Source organism: Drosophila bipectinata, chromosome 3L (genome assembly GCF_030179905.1).
Source record: "Drosophila bipectinata strain 14024-0381.07 chromosome 3L, DbipHiC1v2, whole genome shotgun sequence".
In the NCBI taxonomy this organism is placed as follows: Eukaryota; Metazoa; Arthropoda; class Insecta; order Diptera; family Drosophilidae; genus Drosophila; species Drosophila bipectinata.
In genome coordinates, this window is record NC_091738.1 from 9586105 (window position 1) to 9610111 (window position 24007).

Sequence of the window (24007 nt, forward strand, 5' to 3'; positions counted from 1 at the left end):
AACATAAATGAGAAGAGGAAGCCGACATTGTTACATGTTTTTATAATTTATTTCTTAACCACTTCCATTTAGACCAATTTATCTGAAGTCTCTGCTTCAAAAATATGCATCTGATCTCGAAACTGATTCACGGAAGCCACCTGATCCTTCTCCTGATCCTGTTCCTTCGCCATAAGTTGCTGCCACACTACCTGGAACGTCTCCTCGGAGATGAGGCTTCTGAAGATTTGTTGGATTTGCGACTTGGATCGCAGACACTCAAAGTCCATGGGTCCCAGTCCCCGGAGAGTGCCCACCTCCGGCGCAATGAGATCCTTCACATGAGTATTGCCAGCTTCCAGTTTCTCGGGGGTCGTCACGTTAACCCGAACCGGGTTGGGTGTCTTGTGGCGATCGGCGCAGAGCAGACGGTAGGTGGTGTCCTTGAGGCTATTGCCATTCGCCAAGGTGCTTAGGCAGGCCCCCTGGGGCAGGGGGTCCTGGATGGAGAGCAGTCGGCAAAAGTCCTCGTAGCTGAGACGCTCCGTGGCACAGCCCTCGTCCACAAACATCCGGAAGTGGGAGATTAAGATCCGAAACTTCCGAGCATCGACCCGCACATTGAACTTCTGCAGAGTCTCCAAGATGCGGTCCAGCGGCAGCTGGCCAGTCTGATCGAGATCCTGGCGCTCCAGGGCCGTGTACAGGATACGCATATGGAAGTCGGACCTCTTGCGGAGACCCTGGCGTAGTGTCTTCAGATATCTGATGGCCGCCATCAGGAAGTTGGCGCTCTCACAGGGTACCACATTGTCTATCAACATCTTCACACTGCCGTTGCTCTGGTTGGGTCGCCCGAACACCATATCCGGAACCTCCGAAGGATACCTTTCAAGGACATGTGGATTAGGCTATGTAGGCTTTGATTCTAAGGACACTTACGATTTAAACTTCTTGCCCAGTGGAGCTTCGGTGCGATTCATAAAGTCCACCTGGGCCTTGCCAATCACCTTCAGATGGTTCTCTCCCTCCACTAAGCAGTGTTTTACATTCAAGCCCGTGTCCAGAGCTTGATGGCAGTCCCCAAAGATGTCGGAGGGATCAAAGGGCTTCTTGTAGCTGGAAAGGATTAGGGACTTTAATTTTTAATAATCCTATGGAGGTGTACACTCACTTTCGACGTATTTGCTCAGCGGGAAAGTAGTGATTGTGGCTGACGATGTGCTTGTCATGGAATTCTCCGTACTCCCGATTCACTTCCTCGGCCGACTTAACGGGCATGATCAGGGAGTAAAGGGAGTCCGTGGAATTCGATGGCCTGCCAAAGGTCTGGCTCAAGTTGGTGACACTGTCTGGCTTCGTGTAGGCCGGCTTGACCTCTCCCACAATGGGCTTCTTGAAGTACAGCTCCTCGTAGAACTTCTCCTTGAAGGACACGAAGCGGGACTTGCGCAACTCACTCGTCAGGAGATCCTTGAGAGAGCTGTCCGGCTTGATGGGAGTGCGAGGACCCTCCGGTCTGGGATGTTTCTGGGCACAATCGGCGCGAACCAGATGCTCGGCCAGCTCCTCCGAATGGTTGAAGATCAGACAGTCTTTGGCGCCATTCCCGATCAGGCCTGAGGAACTCAAGCCAGCAGCACGAATGTCCTTGTTTCTGTCCGTAAAGTGGCCCACATTGGCCATTATAAGGGGGTGTAGGGTGTGTGTGTGTGTGTAAATTCTAACCTAATATTATCATTAATATTATCATGACACTTGAATCGTTTCAATAAATAAATAAATCTCCTTTTAATCAATCTCGCAAGTGAGTATGTCGTTTACATTTCAATTATTTTATGGCTTAGCACTAGTTCAACTTTAGTTTAGGTCTCCTAGTCTTGTGTACACGGTACATTGCACTTAGCTGGCCGCGGAGATGGCATATGAGTGGTCTTAGTGCTGTAGGGCCTGGTTCTTGGTCAGCACAAAGTCCCAGGTGTCCTTCCAGCGCAGGCGTCGCACCTCGCCGTTGGTCATCTTCGTCGATCCATAGCTGAAGGGCAGGAACTTGACGAATACCATGAACACCCCCACAAGCCACAGGATCAGACAGAGGCGATAGATCCGCACTGCGTGCACAGCTCGTCCAGTGCAGAAGCGACGCAGCACATAGTCCAAGTGGTCCACCACATAGCACAGCAGGAGGAGCTTGAACACAAAGGCCGGCATGTAGTGGTGAAGATAGAGCGTCCGGTCCATGAAGAAGAAGGGCAGATAGTGGATCAAGTAGCCGACAAAGAAGGTGTTGCCGACATTCAGGAACTTCCGCCACTCCGGCTCCGGTATGTCGAAGCAGAGGCGTCGTCGTCGGATCAGATAGAAGGCAAGTAGGACGGCATAGATGAGGATGCCCCAGGTGGCCGAGTACCAGATCACCAGGTTGCCCAGCAGAAAGATCTGGGCACTGGAGTTCTCGTCCAGCCAGTAGGCGATGCCCTTGTCCATCAGCGGCCACTCGTGCGGCTGGGAGCTGTACATGTGGGCCTGCAGTTCGCCGGCCTGCCAGAACATCTTGGCCTGAAGCTCGAACAGCTTTTGCAGGAAGGTAAGACGGGTTCGCTTGGTGGGGATCATCTCGGCGTTCAGCAGCTGCCTTTCCCGCTCCCGGTGATCTTGAGCTGGAGGATCAAAAAATGTACATCATTAGTTATATCTAGAAGGACTATTAACTTCCACTTACTCTGGGTATAACGATGCTCCTCCACATTCCATACAGTATCCTGATGCTCTGTACTCCGATCCGCCACCACTTCATGCTGATTGAAGCCCCATTCCGGTAGCTGGCGGCCACTGAACTTCAGAGCCGCTCCCGTGGACTCGTGGATGAGCTGGATCTCCGACTTGATGGCATGCCAGCTGTTGCCCTCCGAGGCCCGATTCAGGATCTCCACCCGCCACAACAGCTCTCCGGCCATCTTGATGTCGTAGTCTATGTAGCAGCTCACCTCCTGACACTGCGGCGTCAGAGGAGCGGCTACGTCATGGGAGTTCAGGGCTCTGCTGGTGATTCCATGTACCAGCTGGATGATGTCTCCGTGCCGAATGACGTCCGGATAGTCGCCCACCACCAGCTCCTCCTTGGTGGGTCGCTTCACAATCCACCAGTTGTTGACGTCCTTGAAGGAGTAGCAGGTCACCTGCTGCTGGTGGGAGGAGCCGCGCTTGTCCTTGTACCGCACCGGATAGACGGCTGCATGGGAGTGCAGCCAGCAGGTGCGTCCGTGGGTGTGTCGCAACGTGATCTGTGATCCATGGGCCACCTTCAAGGGCTGTCCCTTTGTTATTGAAGCCAGCCCACCGTCCAAGGAGGCCTGGAAGGCGCTGGTCATGATGCTGTCATGTGGCCCGGCCTTGTGAAGCGTCCGGAAGTGGATGTAGAAGACGCCCAGGTACAAGATGAGGGGAATACCCACAAAAATCAGGATGCGACTCACGGCGTGGATCCAAAGTTGTCGGTCTATGAAGGGGAACAAGTTTCAGATTATAATGGGAACCACACTGCGTATACGTAATATGAGACAACCACACTTACTGGTCAGACTTGCATCGTAGAGCAGCTGCCACAAGTGCCGGCAGAGCATGTACAAAGCCAGTGCCAGAGACAGGAAGCCAATATACTTGACCACCCCGGCAGCTGCCAGGAAAACCGCCGCCGCCACTCCGGTGGCCACCCACTGGAAGCTGCCCAATCGCGATCGCTGGAACCGCAACAGAAAAGCTATCCCCAGGGTAGCGCCCAGCAAGAGCATCGATTCCATTAGTACGAAACGGGACTGGGTTAGCAGGGAGTTGTCCAAGATGACCAGCAGACCACCGAGGGCGGATGCCCACCGACTCAGCTTCGCCTCCAACAGCAGCTTGTAGACAACGGGAGCCAGTAGACTTCCGCAGAGAGCCGGTAGAAATCGGAACCAAAAGATGGGAACTTCCGGGCTGTAGGGATCTCCGATTTGGGAAAACGTGTAGTTGCCATCGTAACCGGCCAGACTAACCAGTCCGGCTATCAGCTGTTTTCCCAGCGGAGGATGTTGGTCGAAGAAAAATATATTTCTCATATAGTGGGCGATATATTTGCCATAATGCAGTTCATCGAATCTATAAAGGAAGTCAAAATTATATTAAAAATATTAAAATACAGGGTGCGGTTCGAAAACCTAAACATAAGCGTGGGCTTTCGAGTCATAAACATGCTGTGGGCTTTTAGTTTCTTTCCAATCTGGTTCTGCAGCTTCATTTTAATAATATCCCCCGATTGGAGAGAAAATAAAAATAGAAATCAACCAGTTTTTTTCTTTAAATTCTAAAAAGACTGAATAATATTAACCATCATGTCTGGTTGGATCTCAAAACAAAAAGAGAAAGGTCTTTAGTAAGCGTCTCTTAGTAAGAGTCTAAGTTCTTTCTCTTAGATGGTGACCCAGATTCTCTGTTTGTTTTTATACCCTGTACATGTGGAGCAAGAAGGAGTATTACTTAAGAGAGTCACGATATATTATTTATCTTATAAATCTTAAAACTTAATCTATAATTTAATTAATAGGTATCACTAGCTTTAAACTTACACAATATTACGTGGTGTTGCCAACTTGTAGAATCGCGTGCCGAACGCCAGCAGAAAGAGCGCCCAGCTAAAGAGATCGATTCTCAGGCTAACGGTAAACGGCGGTGTAAGCTCTGGCGTTTTGGCGTCCTCTGCCACCGCTGCCCTCGCTGCTGCAGCTGCGCTGTTCTTAAGCTTTAGCTTTTGTTTTTGCCTTTGATCGCGTGCAGGTGAGCGCGAGCGGGAGAGCGAGCACGAGCGTGAAGGTGAACACGAATTCGACCGGTCGGAGGTAGGCGATGGGGAGGCTTGTTTTGGCGTCGGTGTCTGCGTCGGCGTTGGCGTCGCGGCTGGTGTTGTGTGCCGGCTAACGCTGCCGCGCAGCGGCGCATTCAAATGGCAATTGACGTCGAGGCAGCAATTGAGCAGCGACATGCCACCGTTACAGCACAGTGGTGAAGGTGAATTGAACGCTGCAGTTGAGCTTGTTGAACGGCTGCGAAAGTGAAGTCTTTCGTTTGGCTCGCCGCTGGCATCGCTGCCCGACCATTGCTGCTGTTGTTGTTGTTGCTGCCTAAGCTTGGAGCGCTGCGTCGTCGTCTTGCGGCGCTGCGTTATGGTGTTAGTGTAGGTGGCGGACATGTCTGGAGTTTCCTCGATCAGCACTTAGCGGGCATTTCTTCCTCGTCACTTTCACTTCTCGAATAGTTCACACATTGGATAATCCCTGCGATAACACACAGTGATAATCAGTTTACAAAATATCTTTTGTTTTGGTTTTATTGTTGTTTCTCTTTATTGCCACGTTTGCCAGCAGCAGCAGCCAAAAAAACCAGTTTGCACTTTCTACAGCCACTTGTTGCCTTCCTCGGTTTTTTAATTTCTTTGCATTTACATACAAATGATGCCCAGCTGACGAAGAAAGTCTTGAAATATTCCCACAGACACAAACACACTCACAAGCACTCTCACCCCGTATCGGATAAATATAGCAGTGGCTATATCGAATTAGCTCCTCGACCAAAAATCGCAACCTGCGCGACGTAGAGCTCGCGGCGCACTGATACAATGGAGCCTCGACGGCTCCCTCTTCCTCAGTCGCTAGTGCTGCCGCTGCTCTGCTCTGCGCCGGCAGCGAACTCAACAACACCTGGAATGTGGTTCGGCTGCTGGAGGGGCCCTGTCTCTTTTCACTGCTTCCTCGGCTGCTTGGATTCTTGGCCCATTTCCCGTTTTGGTCTCAGCTCTGACTGGTATAAGGTTGGCTGGAAAAAGGCTAAAATATAGGAGAGTTATTAGGAATATAAAAGGTTATTAATTATAAAAATGTTATAAATTATATATTTAAAAGGCTTTTTAGTTTGAAGAATCCCTTATTTTATAGCTATAGCACTTTTATAAAGGATTATCTAAAACAGGAAAATAAATCCACTAAGCTTTCTAGCTTTAAAAAAGCTAAGCTTCCATCAATGATCACACGTAAGATCTCTCCCTATGCTCCTTAAGTCCCTTTCTCCCCTCTCTTTTTACACTCTTCCTGGCCAATTAAGTGAATGTCGCCAAATGGAGCTGGCAATAACAACAAAAAACAGCAACAACAATTACACACTATTTATTGGCGCTCTAAAGAGCAACTAAGAGGATCGCGTTGCAGGTGCGTTGTAGTACTGGGAGGGGTGGAGTTGCGGTGGGAACCTGTTCTCTTGATTGATGACCTATTCCAGACACCATGGACCATTCAGTTGAGTACTTGCCTGACCCAATGCCCTGAATCTTGGCATCTTCCGTACCTTTGGTAGTAAGATTGAAACTTTTTCGATTTTTGTATCGATACGTGACATCTGTGGCGCAGGCTTTCAATTTTTTTGGAATTAGATAAACTTTTTCAGAACCGGTTTTGCACTAAAAACCGATTCATTGTCAAGATGATGCGTAAAAGACACTGCTTTTTAGGGAATTAAAAACAAAAAAAAATCTTATGATATAAAAATGTGTTAATCAAAAATAGTTTATAGCATATTAGCTATAAGAAAGTGAAATGTAACCCAATTATTCTTTAATCTTGAAGGCCTTGAAAAATATAAACAAAGAACTTAAAAAAAAACCAACTTATTTTTTGCATAATTAACAATTTTTTTTTAATTTTCAACATTTAACAAATAAACATAACTCTTAATACTAAGGTGGGAAAAATAACAGTTCTTCATCAATGGGAGTAGATTTGGCCAAAAACCGGTATATCATTCAGGCTAGCATTTAACCGCTGCGCTTCTTGCTGCGGCGGATCTTCTTGACCTTCTTGCCCCGCTTGGTCTTGCGCTTGTAGTGGGTCACGTGCTTCTTCTTTCCGGAGGACGAGGAGGACTCGGTGGTTGTGGTGGTAGAATCCGATGAAGAAGCCGTGGTGGTCGTGGTGTCTGATGATGCAGCAGTGGTGGTTGTGGTTGTTGTGGATTCTGTGGAGGTGGTGGTGGAGGTAGTGGCGGCACTAGACTGTTCCACCAGGACACAAGCCAGGACAGCCAGGAGCAGGAAAGCAAAAGTGAACTTCATGTTGATGGTTGATTACTGGTTGGGATCAACTGATGCTGTTATGGAGTTAGGCCCACACTATTTATACCCCTCCAAAACAAGTGGATTAACCCACTATCGTGAGAACTTAAAGCAAGGTTCAATTCTTGTATCAAAAACAACTAAATATATAACTAGGCCGAATAAATAAAAATTTGCCAATAATTCCGCCTACCAAAAGGCAGTTGCGCAAATAACAAAGAATGTAAAGATTCCAACGTGGTCGAAAGTGACGACAATTGACTATTCTTGAGTTTCAGCTGTTGATGTTTACAAAAGCACTTTCTTATTATATAACTTTTCCAAAGGAGATAAACAATAACAACAAAACAAGATCTAACAATTATGATGCTCTGAATATTATTGAAAATGTTGTGCCACTTTAAAAAACCCAAAATATACATACATATATTTTTTTGACGAAAATCTTTAAGAATTAATGTTTTTACGGAGTAAAACCTTTTACATTTATGGATCTGATCTCTTCTCTTCCCTATCAGCTAAAGCTACAAATCTGTAAATATTCATTTCATTGTTGATAAATTTGTAGATTTTTTGTCAAATTTCCTGGACGACCCCCTTCAAAAATCTAAAAAATCCTTGGAGCCACTTTTTGGTCTCCTATGAAGGCTATATCTTTGGCAATTATCATCCGATCCTTAAGCGGAATACCTTAAACGATTCGTAGATTCATTCTTCATAAATCTGCGTTAAAATCTGGAATCAAAATATTTTTCAGATTTTTTGTCAAATTTCCTGGACGACCGCCTTCAAAAATCTAAAAAATCCTTGGAGCCACTTTTTGGTCTCCTATGAAGGCTATATCTTTGGCAATTATCATCCGATCCTTAAGCGGAATACCTTAAACGATTCGTAGATTCATTCTTCATAAATCTGCGTTAAAATCTGGAATCAAAATATTTTTCAGATTTTTTGTCAAATTTCCTGGACGACCGCCTTCAAAAATCTAAAAAATCCTTGGAGCCACTTTTTGGTCTCCTATGAAGGCTATATCTTTGGCAATTATCATCCGATTCATTGGCGGAATACCTTAAGCGGTTCGTAGATCCATTCTGCATAAATCTGCATTAAAATCTGGAAACAAAATATTTTTCAGATTTCATTGGCGGAATACCTTAAGCGGTTCGTAGATCCATTCTGCATAAATCTGCATTAAAATCTGGAAACAAAATATTTTTCAGGTTTTTCAAAAAAAATCTCAAAAATCTATGGAGCCACTTTTTGGTCTCATAGGAAAACTATATCTCCGACAATAATCATCCGATCCTTGAACGGAATACCTTAAACGATTCGTAGATCTATTCTGCATAAATCTGCATCAAAATCTGAAAACAAAATATTTTTCAGATTTTTTGTAAAATTTCCTGGAGGACCCCCTTTAAAAATCTCAAAAATCTATGGAGCCACTTTTTGGTCTCATAGGAAAACTATATCTTCGACAATAATCATCCGATCCTTCAACGGAATACCTTAAACGATTCGTAGATCTATTCTGCATAAATCTGCATCAAAATCTGGAAACAACATATTTTTCAGATTTTTTGTAAAATTTCCTGGAGGACCCCCTTCAAAAATCTCAAAAATCTATGGAGCCACTTTTTGGTCTCATAGGAAAACTATATCTCCGACAATAATCATCCGATCCTTGAACGGAATACCTTAAACGATTCGTAGATCTATTCTGCATAAATCTGCATCAAAATCTGAAAACAAAATATTTTTCAGATTTTTTGTAAAATTTCCTGGAGGACCCCCTTTAAAAATCTCAAAAATCTATGGAGCCACTTTTTGGTCTCATAGGAAAACTATATCTTCGACAATAATCATCCGATCCTTCAACGGAATACCTTAAACGATTCGTAGATCTATTCTGCATAAATCTGCATCAAAATCTGGAAACAAAATATTTTTCAGATTTGTTGTAAAATTTCCTGGAGGACCCCCTTCAAAAATCTCAAAAATGCATGGAGCCACTTTTTGGTCTCATAGGAAGGCTATATCTTCGGCAATAATCATCCGATTCATTGGCGGAATACCTTAAACGATTCGTAGATCTATTCTGCATAAATCTGCATCAAAATCTGGAAACAAAATATTTTTCAGATTTTTTGTAAAATTTCCTGGAGGACCCCCTTCAAAAATCTCAAAAATCTATGGAGCCACTTTTTGGTCTCATAGGAAAGCTATATCTTCGGCAATAATCATCCGATCCTTAAACGGATACCTTAAACGATTCGTAGATCTATTCTGCATAAATCTGCATCAAAATCTGGAAACAAAATATTTTTCAGGTTTTTTGTAAAATTTCCTGGAGGACCCCCTTCAAAAATCTCAAAAATGCATGGAGCCACTTTTTGGTCTCATAGGAAGGCTATATCTTCGGCAATAATCATCCGATCCTAAAACGGAATACCTTAAACGATTCGTAGATCTGTTCTGCATAAATCTGCATCAAAACCTGGAAACAGAATATTTTTCAGATTTTTTGTAAAATTTCCTGGAGGACCCCCTTCAAAAATCTCAAAAATGCATGGAGCCACTTTTTGGACTCATAGGAAAGCTATATCTTCGGCAATAATCATCCGATCCTTAAACGGAATACCTTAAACGATTCGTAGATCTATTCTGCATAAATCTGCATCAAAATCTGGAAACAGAATATTTTTCAGATTTTTTGTAAAATTTCCTGGAGGACCCCCTTCAAAAATCTCAAAAATGCATGGAGCCACTTTTTGGTCTCATAGGAAGGCTATATCTTCGGCAACAATCATCCGATCCTAAAACGGAATACCTTAAACGATTCGTAGATCTATTCTGCATAAATCTGCATCAAAATCTGGAAACAAAATATTTTTCAGATTTTTTGTAAAATTTCCTGGAGGACCCCCTTCAAAAATCTCAAAAATGCATGGAGCCACTTTTTGGTCTCATAGGAAGGCTATATCTTCGGCAATAATCATCCGATCCTGAAACGGAATACCTTAAACGATTCGTAGATCTGTTCTGCATAAATCTGCATCAAAAACTGAAAACAAAATATTTTTCAGGTTTTTTGTAAAATTTCCTGGAGGACCCCCTTCAAAAATCTCAAAAATGCATGGAGCCACTTTTTGGTCTCATAGGAAGGCTATATCTTCGGCAATAATCATCCGATCCTAAAACGGAATACCTTAAACGATTCGTAGATCTGTTCTGCATAAATCTGCATCAAAACCTGGAAACAGATTATTTTTCAGATTTTTTGTAAAATTTCCTGGAGGACCCCCTTCAAAAATCTCAAAAATGCATGGAGCCACTTTTTGGACTCATAGGAAAGCTATATCTTCGGCAATAATCATCCGATCCTTAAACGGAATACCTTAAACGATTCGTAGATCTATTCTGCATAAATCTGCATCAAAATCTGGAAACAGAATATTTTTCAGGTTTTTTGTAAAATTTCCTGGAGGACCCCCTTCAAAAATCTCAAAAATCTATGGAGCCACTGTTTGGTCTCATAGGAAAGCTATATCTTCGGCAATAATCATCCGATCCTTAAACGGAATACCTTAAACGATTCGTAGATCTATCCTGCATCAAAATCTGGAAACAAAATATTTTTCAGATTTCTTGTCATAGTTTTTGGAAGACTCCCTTCAAAAAGTCGAAGGCTACATCTTTGGCAATAATCATCTAATATTTGAGAATTAGAAAAATTTTCTGAAGTGTCTTTTTAAAAACTGTGAAAAATTCATTGAAGGACAATAAGATTCCGAAGTAAGATTATTTGTGTAAAGAAAATAAATGAAAGTATAGTATTTTAGATTAATAGATTTTGTTTATTAAAAATAATAAAGATAAAACCTATTAATAGTTCGAAGTGGGAGAGGAATAGAAGCCTGGGTCTGGGTCGGTTAAGTCATATTCATTAGCTTTCTGAATGAATTAGTTCTTGTTCTTGCGGTGGCGGCGGGTCTTGATGATGTGCTTGCCCCTCTTGGTCTTGCGCTTGTAGTGGGTCACGTGCTTCTTCTTTTTAGAGGACGAGGAAGACTCGGTGGTTGTGGTGGATGAATCCGAAGAAGAAGCCGTCGTGGTGGTGGTGTCCGAGGATGCAGCAGTGGTGGTGGTGGTTGTTGTGGCTTCTGTGGAGGTTGTGGTGGAGGTGGTGGCGGCGCTAGACTGGTCCACCAGGACACAGGCCAGGACAGCCAGGAGCAGAAAAGCACAGGTGAACTTCATGATGTTGGTTGATGGCTGGTTGGGATCAACTGATGCCGTTCTGGAGTTAGGCCCGTACTATTTATAGTACTATACGTACTATGTACGTACTATACCCCTCTGAATTACCCACTCTGGATTAACCCACTATCGTGAGAACTTAAAGCAAGGTTCTCATTTTGGATAAAAATAAGTACAAAACTAGTCCAAACAAACAAAGATTTGTCAATAACTATGCCTACCACAAGGCAGCTTCACAAATAAAACAAATTGTAGAGATCACAACGTTGTCGAAAGTGACGTCAATGGACTCTATTAAAGACCCAACTTTTGATGTTTAAAAATCTAAGACTTTCCAATTATGTAACTAATTCAAAAAATAATAATTACAACACAAGACTAACCGATTGATCCTAATAGCGTTGAACAAACAGTCCTTCTATTGAAAATCTCAGAAAACTATTGAATGGGTTATTCCAATTTATAAACAAAAATTGGGAAGAGCTTATAGGCTTTTCTTAACCAATATGCATCCGATTCTGAAAGAATTTTTCTGCATTAAATCGTAGGATCAAATTATTTTTTATAATTGGCCAGCTCCCTGCTGGACAACAGCGAGCAGCCCAGAAGAGTAAAAAGGACACACCTGCTGGGCCTCCCCTTACAACTATTATTTATTTCTACCATATTAATATGTAGAATTATCTATAAGTGAAGTTCATGTGATAACATTTAATGGTTGTCCCTAAAGGACAGTTTTAAATAAACTTTATCCTGCTATTAAAAAAAAAAACAATTATTTTGTAGAGTCCTATAAAAATTTCTCAAAATATAGATTTATGAAACAAATTATTTACCTAGAGGGTCCTTTGGAACATTTTGAAAAATGAAAGAAGGCTTGAAAATGCCAATATTCATCCACTTCTTGAAGGGAATACCCTCAACGTTTTTTTGTTACGTCAAATATCCCAAGATATTTTATTAAAATCTGTCAACGAAATATTTTTTAGATTTATGTAAAAGAGGATCTAGAGGAATCTAGAGGATTCGTAGATCTATTCTGCATAAATCTGCATCAAAATCTGGAAACAAAATATTTTTCAGATTTTTTGTAAAATTTCCTGGAGGACCCCCTTCAAAAATCTCAAAAATGCATGGAGCCACTTTTTGGTCTCATAGGAAAGCTATATCTTCGGCAATAATCATCCGATCCTAAAACGGAATACCTTAAACGATTCGTAGATCTATTCTGCATAAATCTGCATCAAAATCTGGAAACAACATATTTTTCAGATTTCATTGGCGGAATACCTTAAGCGGTTCGTAGATCCATTCTGCATAAATCTGCATTAAAATCTGGAAACAAAATATTTTTCAGGTTTTTTGTCAAATTTCCTGGACGACCCCCTTCAAAAATCTAAAAAATCCTTGGAGCCACTTTTTGGTCTCCTATGAAGGCTATACCTTTGGCAATTATCATCCGATTCATTGGCGGAATACCTTAAACGGTTCGTAGATCCATTCTGCATAAATCTGCATTAAAATCTGAAAACAAAATATTTTTCAGATTTTTTGTAAAATTTCCTGGAGGACCCCCTTCAAAAATCTCAAAAATGCATGGAGCCACTTTTTGGTCTCATAGGAAAGCTATATCTTCGGCAATAATCATCCGATCCTAAAACGGAATACCTTAAACGATTCGTAGATCTATTCTGCATAAATCTGCATCAAAATCTGGAAACAACATATTTTTCAGATTTTTTGTAAAATTTCCTGGAGGACCCCCTTCAAAAATCTCAAAAATCTATGGAGCCACTTTTTGGTCTCATAGGAAAACTATATCTCCGACAATAATCATCCGATCCTTGAACGGAATACCTTAAACGATTCGTAGATCTATTCTGCATAAATCTGCATCAAAATCTGAAAACAAAATATTTTTCAGATTTTTTGTAAAATTTCCTGGAGGACCCCCTTTAAAAATCTCAAAAATCTATGGAGCCACTTTTTGGTCTCATAGGAAAACTATATCTTCGACAATAATCATCCGATCCTTCAACGGAATACCTTAAACGATTCGTAGATCTATTCTGCATAAATCTGCATCAAAATCTGGAAACAACATATTTTTCAGATTTTTTGTAAAATTTCCTGGAGGACCCCCTTCAAAAATCTCAAAAATCTATGGAGCCACTTTTTGGTCTCATAGGAAAACTATATCTCCGACAATAATCATCCGATCCTTGAACGGAATACCTTAAACGATTCGTAGATCTATTCTGCATAAATCTGCATCAAAATCTGAAAACAAAATATTTTTCAGATTTTTTGTAAAATTTCCTGGAGGACCCCCTTTAAAAATCTCAAAAATCTATGGAGCCACTTTTTGGTCTCATAGGAAAACTATATCTTCGACAATAATCATCCGATCCTTCAACGGAATACCTTAAACGATTCGTAGATCTATTCTGCATAAATCTGCATCAAAATCTGGAAACAAAATATTTTTCAGATTTGTTGTAAAATTTCCTGGAGGACCCCCTTCAAAAATCTCAAAAATGCATGGAGCCACTTTTTGGTCTCATAGGAAGGCTATATCTTCGGCAATAATCATCCGATTCATTGGCGGAATACCTTAAACGATTCGTAGATCTATTCTGCATAAATCTGCATCAAAATCTGGAAACAAAATATTTTTCAGATTTTTTGTAAAATTTCCTGGAGGACCCCCTTCAAAAATCTCAAAAATCTATGGAGCCACTTTTTGGTCTCATAGGAAAGCTATATCTTCGGCAATAATCATCCGATCCTTAAACGGATACCTTAAACGATTCGTAGATCTATTCTGCATAAATCTGCATCAAAATCTGGAAACAAAATATTTTTCAGGTTTTTTGTAAAATTTCCTGGAGGACCCCCTTCAAAAATCTCAAAAATGCATGGAGCCACTTTTTGGTCTCATAGGAAGGCTATATCTTCGGCAATAATCATCCGATCCTAAAACGGAATACCTTAAACGATTCGTAGATCTGTTCTGCATAAATCTGCATCAAAACCTGGAAACAGAATATTTTTCAGATTTTTTGTAAAATTTCCTGGAGGACCCCCTTCAAAAATCTCAAAAATGCATGGAGCCACTTTTTGGACTCATAGGAAAGCTATATCTTCGGCAATAATCATCCGATCCTTAAACGGAATACCTTAAACGATTCGTAGATCTATTCTGCATAAATCTGCATCAAAATCTGGAAACAGAATATTTTTCAGATTTTTTGTAAAATTTCCTGGAGGACCCCCTTCAAAAATCTCAAAAATGCATGGAGCCACTTTTTGGTCTCATAGGAAGGCTATATCTTCGGCAACAATCATCCGATCCTAAAACGGAATACCTTAAACGATTCGTAGATCTATTCTGCATAAATCTGCATCAAAATCTGGAAACAAAATATTTTTCAGATTTTTTGTAAAATTTCCTGGAGGACCCCCTTCAAAAATCTCAAAAATGCATGGAGCCACTTTTTGGTCTCATAGGAAGGCTATATCTTCGGCAATAATCATCCGATCCTGAAACGGAATACCTTAAACGATTCGTAGATCTGTTCTGCATAAATCTGCATCAAAAACTGAAAACAAAATATTTTTCAGGTTTTTTGTAAAATTTCCTGGAGGACCCCCTTCAAAAATCTCAAAAATGCATGGAGCCACTTTTTGGTCTCATAGGAAGGCTATATCTTCGGCAATAATCATCCGATCCTAAAACGGAATACCTTAAACGATTCGTAGATCTGTTCTGCATAAATCTGCATCAAAACCTGGAAACAGAATATTTTTCAGATTTTTTGTAAAATTTCCTGGAGGACCCCCTTCAAAAATCTCAAAAATGCATGGAGCCACTTTTTGGACTCATAGGAAAGCTATATCTTCGGCAATAATCATCCGATCCTTAAACGGAATACCTTAAACGATTCGTAGATCTATTCTGCATAAATCTGCATCAAAATCTGGAAACAGAATATTTTTCAGGTTTTTTGTAAAATTTCCTGGAGGACCCCCTTCAAAAATCTCAAAAATCTATGGAGCCACTGTTTGGTCTCATAGGAAAGCTATATCTTCGGCAATAATCATCCGATCCTTAAACGGAATACCTTAAACGATTCGTAGATCTATCCTGCATCAAAATCTGGAAACAAAATATTTTTCAGATTTCTTGTCATAGTTTTTGGAAGACTCCCTTCAAAAAGTCGAAGGCTACATCTTTGGCAATAATCATCTAATATTTGAGAATTAGAAAAATTTTCTGAAGTGTCTTTTTAAAAACTGTGAAAAATTCATTGAAGGACAATAAGATTCCGAAGTAAGATTATTTGTGTAAAGAAAATAAATGAAAGTATAGTATTTTAGATTAATAGATTTTGTTTATTAAAAATAATAAAGATAAAACCTATTAATAGTTCGAAGTGGGAGAGGAATAGAAGCCTGGGTCTGGGTCGGTTAAGTCATATTCATTAGCTTTCTGAATGAATTAGTTCTTGTTCTTGCGGTGGCGGCGGGTCTTGATGATGTGCTTGCCCCTCTTGGTCTTGCGCTTGTAGTGGGTCACGTGCTTCTTCTTTTTAGAGGACGAGGAAGACTCGGTGGTTGTGGTGGATGAATCCGAAGAAGAAGCCGTCGTGGTGGTGGTGTCCGAGGATGCAGCAGTGGTGGTGGTGGTTGTTGTGGCTTCTGTGGAGGTTGTGGTGGAGGTGGTGGCGGCGCTAGACTGGTCCACCAGGACACAGGCCAGGACAGCCAGGAGCAGAAAAGCACAGGTGAACTTCATGATGTTGGTTGATGGCTGGTTGGGATCAACTGATGCCGTTCTGGAGTTAGGCCCGTACTATTTATAGTACTATACGTACTATGTACGTACTATACCCCTCTGAATTACCCACTCTGGATTAACCCACTATCGTGAGAACTTAAAGCAAGGTTCTCATTTTGGATAAAAATAAGTACAAAACTAGTCCAAACAAACAAAGATTTGTCAATAACTATGCCTACCACAAGGCAGCTTCACAAATAAAACAAATTGTAGAGATCACAACGTTGTCGAAAGTGACGTCAATGGACTCTATTAAAGACCCAACTTTTGATGTTTAAAAATCTAAGACTTTCCAATTATGTAACTAATTCAAAAAATAATAATTACAACACAAGACTAACCGATTGATCCTAATAGCGTTGAACAAACAGTCCTTCTATTGAAAATCTCAGAAAACTATTGAATGGGTTATTCCAATTTATAAACAAAAATTGGGAAGAGCTTATAGGCTTTTCTTAACCAATATGCATCCGATTCTGAAAGAATTTTTCTGCATTAAATCGTAGGATCAAATTATTTTTTATAATTGGCCAGCTCCCTGCTGGACAACAGCGAGCAGCCCAGAAGAGTAAAAAGGACACACCTGCTGGGCCTCCCCTTACAACTATTATTTATTTCTACCATATTAATATGTAGAATTATCTATAAGTGAAGTTCATGTGATAACATTTAATGGTTGTCCCTAAAGGACAGTTTTAAATAAACTTTATCCTGCTATTAAAAAAAAAAACAATTATTTTGTAGAGTCCTATAAAAATTTCTCAAAATATAGATTTATGAAACAAATTATTTACCTAGAGGGTCCTTTGGAACATTTTGAAAAATGAAAGAAGGCTTGAAAATGCCAATATTCATCCACTTCTTGAAGGGAATACCCTCAACGTTTTTTTGTTACGTCAAATATCCCAAGATATTTTATTAAAATCTGTCAACGAAATATTTTTTAGATTTATGTAAAAGAGGATCTAGAGGATCCCCCTTTCTAGAGGATCCCCTTCCGAATTTGCAGAATGTACTGAAAAACTCTATGACCCCTAGCGAAGATCATATCTTCTCATATCTATATCATATCAATACTTTTATGATTTTTAAAAGTTCGAGAGAGGACTGGTAGTGAAAATAAGAACTTTAAATATTTGAAGTATATGTACATATATTGAGAATATTGGTATTAAAAAAAATGCAATGAAAATAATAATTTCTTTATAGATTCATAAAGTTTATTTTTTATATTCTAATAAATAAAGCACTTAATAATATATCAAAATGGAAGAGAGCCTGATCTGGGTCGGGTTAATCGTATTTAGAGAGATCCATAACGACTTAGTTCTTGTTTTTGCGGTTCTTGTTGCGGTGAATCTTCTTGATGTGCTTGCCCTTCTTGGTCTTGCGCTTGTAGTGGGTCACGTGCTTCTTCTTTTTGGAGGAGGAGGAGGACTCGGTGGTTGTGGTGGATGAATCCGAAGAGGACGCCGTGGTGGTGGTGGTGTCTGATGATGAGGCAGTGGTGGTGGTGGTTGTTGTGGCTTCTGTGGAGGTTGTGGTGGAGGTGGTGGCACCGCTAGACTGGTCCACCAGGACACATGCCAGGACAGCCAGGAGCAGGAAAGCGCAGGTGAACTTCATGATGATGGTTGATGGCTAGATGGGATCAACTGATGCTGTTTGGAGTGTCTGGATGCCTTTTATATAGCGCCAGATGGGCCTGGGTTTAGCCCACCATCGTGAGAACTTTGGGCATGGTTCACTTCGTTGGGCCTAAACCGAGAAAGCAGGCCAGGCAAACAGAACTTGGCCAAAAACGATGCCTACCAAGAAGCAGTTGTGCTAATATTTAAGTTTTCTAATGCCTACCATTGTAATTTTCAGCTGTTTGGTGATTGTTTGCTTAATTTATTGTTATAAACAGGGTTAATTCAAGCAGCATAATGTTCAAAAATAGGCCTAAATACAAAAAATTTATAAATATAGATATTTGAATGCAAATCCCATTTTAAAGGCCAACGGAAACTCTCCCGTTGCCAACTCTACACTAACTTTACAGGAATCGCTCCTGTTATTAACATTGGAAAACCAACAGAAAGAGACAGACATCCTTTTGGGGGAAAGAGATAACCAACAAAGGGAGAGCCAAACCAAAGACCGGGGTTGGAGTCCGAGCTGAAACGAAAAGCGTGGAGTCTGGGCTGGTATGTGGGCTCCTGTGGTTCCGGGTTGCGGGTTCCGGGGAGTGTCTGCTCCGTCACTGCAGTCTGAAGTGCAGGACCATCGACAGTGCTCACGTTTCCCTTCATCACCCTTCTCCGCCCTGGGCAATGTGTAGAGGTTAGGGTTCCTGCCTACAGTCGAGAGTCCTTGCAACTGCAACAATAAACTGGGCTGAGATGCGGCAAGGCTTCTCTGCTGGCGGCGGATTGGCTGCCGAGCTTAGCGGTGTGACTGTGTATGGCTGGGTTCGGCTGCGAGTCCTGTGCCACAGGACCCACACCCGTCATCCACCTCGCGGCCTGCACAAGTGCAAGGATAATGTCGCCACCGCCTGCCATGGCACTTGGGAAAAAGTTTAGAGTTTTGAAATGAAATTTTGGGGTTTTCTTAAAAAATATTTTTTAAGTTATGAAGTTCTTATTCGACTTGAAGTTATTAAGTGACTTTTTTTTAGAAGGATTTGTTGGGTAGCCTCAGTGATATTTTTGGCGAGTGCACTTGGGCTCCTGCTTCCTGGTCCTCCTGCTGCCACAGTTCCTGTTTCTGTTTCTGCGCCTGCATCGTTGCAGCATCGCATCGCTGCTGTTGCTGTTGTGTCTCGTTTTCGCCGGGCTGTATAAGGGGCACGGATGTGTGGGCGTTGGACGATGGTGGGTATTTTTGGTATTGTCGTTGGGTGGGGCTGATGTTGCCTCATGACTGCCTGCCTGCCTGCCTGCTTCCTGCCGCCTGACTGCCTGCCGTGTGCCACTTTGGCCATGTTCGTGGCCGTGGCCGTGGCCTCGACTCATGCGCTCGTTTCCCTCCAGCTTCAACTCCAGCCAAGGCCAAGCCGGCAGCCAACAGCAGGCAGCAGGCAGAGGACGACGTCGCCTCGCCGGCGATAATGTGGCACAATGACATTGGCATTGAACTAGGTCGAGGACGTGTTCCCCTTTGGCCACCATCACCGTCATCGCCTGTTTTGGTTAATGTTTGCCTCCGTCTTCGTGGCCTGTTTCTCGTGGGTGGCTTTTTTGTGTGGACTTGTGGTGGTTTCTCGTATTTTTTTTTGTCAGGACTTGAGTCCTGTCTTGGGTTGCAGGCTAAAATGTGGTTGCGGCATGTGGTATGCAAATTTTTACAAGAATTGTATGAAGATAGTCAAGATACTTTAATAGAAAGGAACTACCCAGTCTTATAAAGATTTAGAAATGTTTATTTAAATATTATTTTTTTCAATTAAAAAATATATTTAATTAAATTCTCATAGAACTATTCATCATTCAGCATATTATCCATCAAGATTATTTAATTAAGATTCCATATCTTCTACAAATCTTCAGCAGGACTAAATGATTTCGTAATCACTTTTTGTGCTCCCTTTGAGCAACTTATTTCAGCATCTTGGCACTTAATGGCATTCAGGATACAGGATTGAGGGCAATGGCCGAAAATTGCCGAAGATTAATGGAATTTTGCCAAAAATAAAAGCAACAAAGATGACTGGCAATCAATTAAAATGCATAGACTGCAGTCGTCGGCCTAATAAAAGGCTTTTTCTTCAATGTCCAGACAGTTTCATCTGCAATTTCTGTTTTCTGTTTTCCGTTTTTAGGGAATTGACCATGTTTGTTGAGGAGTGTGGGCTAATGGAGGGGGATTGGACAGAACAGACTATTATGGATGTGTCTGCGCTTTGTCTAACTTCTTGTTTTTGGGGGCGACGTGTCGGGCTTGGGGACGAGTTTTATTTATTTTAATTTAAATGAAATTTATTTTATACACACACGCACGTAGGCAAATGCACCTTTTTTATGCGGCTAGTCAAAAGCTAAGGGTTGATTTTGTACATTTATATATGCACATGGATTATGCACCCACACCCACAGACGCACAGCAACGCAGGGACTCACACATTTGAATTTATATGTAAAATGGAGTGAACTTTGTGGAGAGAAAATTAGAAAAATTAAACTCCCATTACATAATATTATAAATATTTAAAGAATCTTTAAAAAAGAGAAAACCTTACATTAATATTATTTCAAAGCTTTCTTTAAAATTGTCAACATGGCGTATGCGTGATATGTAAGCTGATTGAAAAATATCACTCATACGCCATATTGCCTTATGCATGTGATAACCAAAGTCCACCCTTTCATAGTCTATGTAGAAAATGCAACTAAAATGTTTCACATGCAGTTTGTTTTTGCTGTTTTATGGCCAGTGTCTGGCTTGCAACTGCAACACCACACTGCCCCTACCACACTATATTCCACACCCCATATCACCCACTGGCCTCTGTGGCATGATGAGACTGACTGCAGTTGCAGTTGTGGCAACAACATTTGTTCCTGCTATGGGTGTTGTTGTTGTTTCTGTTGTTTTTGGCCTGCAGTCTGGGTAAAATTTTTGCCATTTGATTGCATTTTGTTGGGCGGCGTTTTTGTGTGTAGAGCAGAGTTTGTTGCACTTTAGTATAAAGTTAGGCAATGCAAGCACACATACACACAGAAGAGGACATGGCAGGACACCCACATACACATACATACGGATGTAGAAAAACGCAATGACACACACACACACACACATTTACTTTTGGCCTTAGGATACTACAAAACTTCTACATAGGCCTTTTCCCAGGACATACGTACGTACGTATGAACAAATAAATAATGTTGTGTGTGTCACTGCATTTATGTAAAAGTTTTCTTTTTTTGTTTTTGTCTCAATATAAACGTATATAAATCTCTATACATATTTTATAATATGTATACATAAAATTGCCATTTTTTAGTTTGATTTTGCTTGCTGTCGTCTGCTAAAAATAATAACAAAATGGCCGGCCTCTCATAGTACAGTTGTGCGCAAAACATCTTTAAATGCAGTTTTATGTGTGCTGCAATATATTTTGCATACTTTTAGACTTTGAACAAGAAACAAACTTAATGGGGAAGAAGTGTGTGCCTCTTAGGAGGTACGATTATACCCCTTCGTTTCAAAAGTACCAAAACCTACTCAATCCTTTAATTATAATCCTAAAAAAGGAACAAATACTAAAGCTAACACCCTTTTCTAAAACCTAATTCTACTACCTAAAGTTGAATCCACAGAACATCCTCTATACAAGGACCTTCCATCTGTGCAACATCCAAAAATTTGAAATGCTTTTTTACGCGTGACACACACGCACACTTGCCACACTAGGAGGCACAGCCATGCCAGGAGCCATGAGTTGGCATGTGCAGCAAGTGGCAGAGGAACACTGGGCGTATACGTCATATATGTGGGATCTCCTCAGGAGGCGACCAACTCCCGACTCCCGACAATTCGGTCGACTGCCGACCGGTTTGTTTAGAATTTTAGATTTTAGCGCGTTTTAGAATTTTATGAATGAAATTTTCGGCGCTCGGCAGCAGAGCTCCGTCTGCCGGGTCACACACCCTTTTTTTTGGGCCGAAACACCACCGAAACCCCCCTATATCACACTATAAATGGATGGGCCACTCCGATTCGTTTTGGGCTCGATTCACTTTTAGTTTTTGGTTAGTTTTCGGTTCCCCATTTTGTTTTTTGGGGTGAGGGGCGGTGTGTCGGGGGGTGCGACCTTGCCCCGTGCCGGGCTTTACGGGTGTTCCGGTGTTGTTTAGATTTAGTTTCTGTTGGGTGTTGTGCACTTCTGCTGGTCCATTTTAGCAGTTGGCACAAATCTGTGAACCTACACACGTGCTGGTCGGGCCCTTAGACAAAAGTCGATGCCGTATCCCTTTTTTATTATTCTTGCATAAGAGTATTGATTTCATGGGGAATATACATATATATACCTATAGTAGGGCTTTATGGCAATTAGAAATAAGAGGATTTTGTTAACAAGATTTTAAATGATGTTGACAATAGAAAGATATAAAGATATATGGATTATGAGTATATAGTATCTTGTCATGCTATAGGACCCAAGTCATGTTTATTATACTTAGATCTTATTACCCTCAGGCCTATGGATCTTGTTATAGATCTTATAAAGATATGAAGCTTTTCTTTCATGGTTCTCGTTCATTTTTTTTCAATTTTTTAAAAAAATATGAATTTGATATTATTATATTCTATCCCTGTTCTTTGAGCTAAAATATAATCTTTAAGCTGCATAATGTATAAAAAACTATAGATTAACTTATAAAATAAAATATTAAATGCATATGTATCTATATAAATAATAATAAACTTTTAAAAAAACCTTTCAAAAAACTATTCTTTGTAAAATTTTCTCGAAGTTTAAAATAAACCTCACCCCCTCGTAAAAAATCTTTATTTAAAAAAAAAACAAAATGATTTGTAGCCCCTTCCTTTAAGCTAAACATACCCTTTTACACACACACATATAAATCACTTGAATACATAAGTGCACTTATGTAAACGCCTATGTACGAGGTATTTTAATAGGTTTTGTTAGATCTGATGCAGGCGAAAATGGCTATTTAAAAAGTGCTTTTGAAAAAAACTGTTGCACCTGCCGGCGCGCGCTCAAATTAACTAACGGGACACCTCCGAACAGGCAGGAAGAGCGGCGCTCTAACTTCCAGAGAGCCGGCGAGAGAGCACAGCCTCCTATAGAGAGCCAAACGAAGTTAGCCGAGAGGACAAATACAAAAGCGAAAGCGAGGAGTTGTTCATAGTGCGTGTGAGTGTGTGTGTGTGTTATGGGAAGAAAGAGGACATGGAGGTGGCGTCTGTAAGCACGTTCAACTACATGTGTGTGTATGTGTGTGCGTGTGTGAGTCCTGTCGCTTTGTCGGCAATTTAAAGAGTAAATAATTGTCTGCCGGCGGCAAACATTTGGCCAAACTGCTAGTCCAGAGCATCGACACTGTCCTCTGTATTGGAACTGTTGTATCCGTATTGGTATTTATGCGAACTGTGTGAGTGTGTGTGTGTATCGGCTTCTCTACACAATTTTAGGCGCCGGCCATCACAGACGAACGCACTTTCAATCAGTTTACTTTATAACGTCAGTGGCGACACTACGTCATCCGGTCGTGCCAAAATCTCCGGTCGTATCTCATCGCAACCGTATCCTATCGCTTCCCGTCGCAACGACGCCCCCCTGTTTATTTTTGGCGAAATTTTCACTGTCGCGTTTTTCACTTTCACGCGATCAAAACATCAACAACTCACGAAATCTCGTGGCAGACATTTCTTGGTAAACAATTGATGGGGCAACCTCGTGTTTACAACCTCATGTTTCCTAGCCGACAATTGAAAAATGTGAACAGAGTTGGGAGCAATTGAAAAGCCAGTGAGTACATAGCCAGTTTTAGGTACCTACATGCAAATCACTCAAGGGAAGTAAAGTGAACTATTAAAGGCGCTCAAAAGTATGCTACATTTTGTGGATAGTCCGCTATTGCAAGAAAAAGTGATTTATTTTTTAAAATTTAAATGATAGGGATTAAAAATGTGTACTTTTTCTTTACTTGGAAATTAATTTAAAATATTATTATAAATTCTAAAGTATTTGAGTAAATTTTATATTTTAAAAATAACTTTACTGCCCTTAATCCTTCAAAGTATGAGGTTTTGACTCTTTAAAGTTGTTATTAAGGATA

General features: G+C 41.0%; 6 protein-coding genes across 10 annotated transcripts; all 6 read right to left on the reverse strand.

The window, feature by feature from the left end:
* Positions 1-46: 46 nt before the first annotated feature.
* On the reverse strand, positions 47-1750 carry LOC108120760 (EF-hand domain-containing family member B). Its single transcript, XM_017234554.3, has 3 exons — positions 1154-1750; positions 922-1098; positions 47-867 (listed from the first exon to the last, which is right to left on the reverse strand). The coding sequence occupies exons 1-3, from the start codon at positions 1663-1665 to the stop codon at positions 69-71; spliced, it is 1488 nt and encodes a 495-aa protein (XP_017090043.2). The 5' UTR covers positions 1666-1750; the 3' UTR covers positions 47-68.
* Positions 1746-6436, reverse strand: rt (Protein O-mannosyltransferase rt). Of its 5 annotated transcripts, none has more exons than XM_070279902.1 (6): positions 6171-6326; positions 5534-5837; positions 4584-5288; positions 3554-4116; positions 2702-3478; positions 1746-2639 (listed from the first exon to the last, which is right to left on the reverse strand). In XM_070279902.1, exons 3-6 carry the CDS (start codon positions 5201-5203, stop codon positions 1915-1917), a joined length of 2685 nt encoding a protein of 894 aa, XP_070136003.1. In that variant the 5' UTR covers positions 5204-5288; positions 5534-5837; positions 6171-6326; the 3' UTR covers positions 1746-1914. The 5 variants fall into 5 exon arrangements, with proteins under 5 accessions (XP_070136003.1, XP_070136002.1, XP_070136000.1 ...); XM_070279901.1 differs by having other exon boundaries at positions 4584-5473; XM_070279899.1 differs by having other exon boundaries at positions 4584-5837; positions 6316-6436.
* A 381-nt stretch (positions 6437-6817) lies between these two features.
* On the reverse strand, positions 6818-7114 carry LOC108120761 (protein new-glue 1-like). Its single transcript, XM_017234555.2, has one exon. The coding sequence runs from the start codon at positions 7112-7114 to the stop codon at positions 6818-6820; it is 297 nt and encodes a 98-aa protein (XP_017090044.2).
* Positions 7115-11077: 3963 nt separating this feature from the next.
* On the reverse strand, positions 11078-11374 carry LOC122322343 (protein new-glue 1-like). Its single transcript, XM_043214224.1, has one exon. It carries the CDS (start codon positions 11372-11374, stop codon positions 11078-11080), a length of 297 nt encoding a protein of 98 aa, XP_043070159.1.
* A 4501-nt stretch (positions 11375-15875) lies between these two features.
* Positions 15876-16172, reverse strand: LOC108120762 (protein new-glue 1-like). The gene has a single exon (XM_017234556.2). It carries the CDS (start codon positions 16170-16172, stop codon positions 15876-15878), a length of 297 nt encoding a protein of 98 aa, XP_017090045.2.
* A 1365-nt stretch (positions 16173-17537) lies between these two features.
* LOC108120637 (protein new-glue 1-like) lies at positions 17538-17840 on the reverse strand. The gene has a single exon (XM_017234379.2). It carries the CDS (start codon positions 17838-17840, stop codon positions 17538-17540), a length of 303 nt encoding a protein of 100 aa, XP_017089868.2.
* Positions 17841-24007: the final 6167 nt, after the last annotated feature.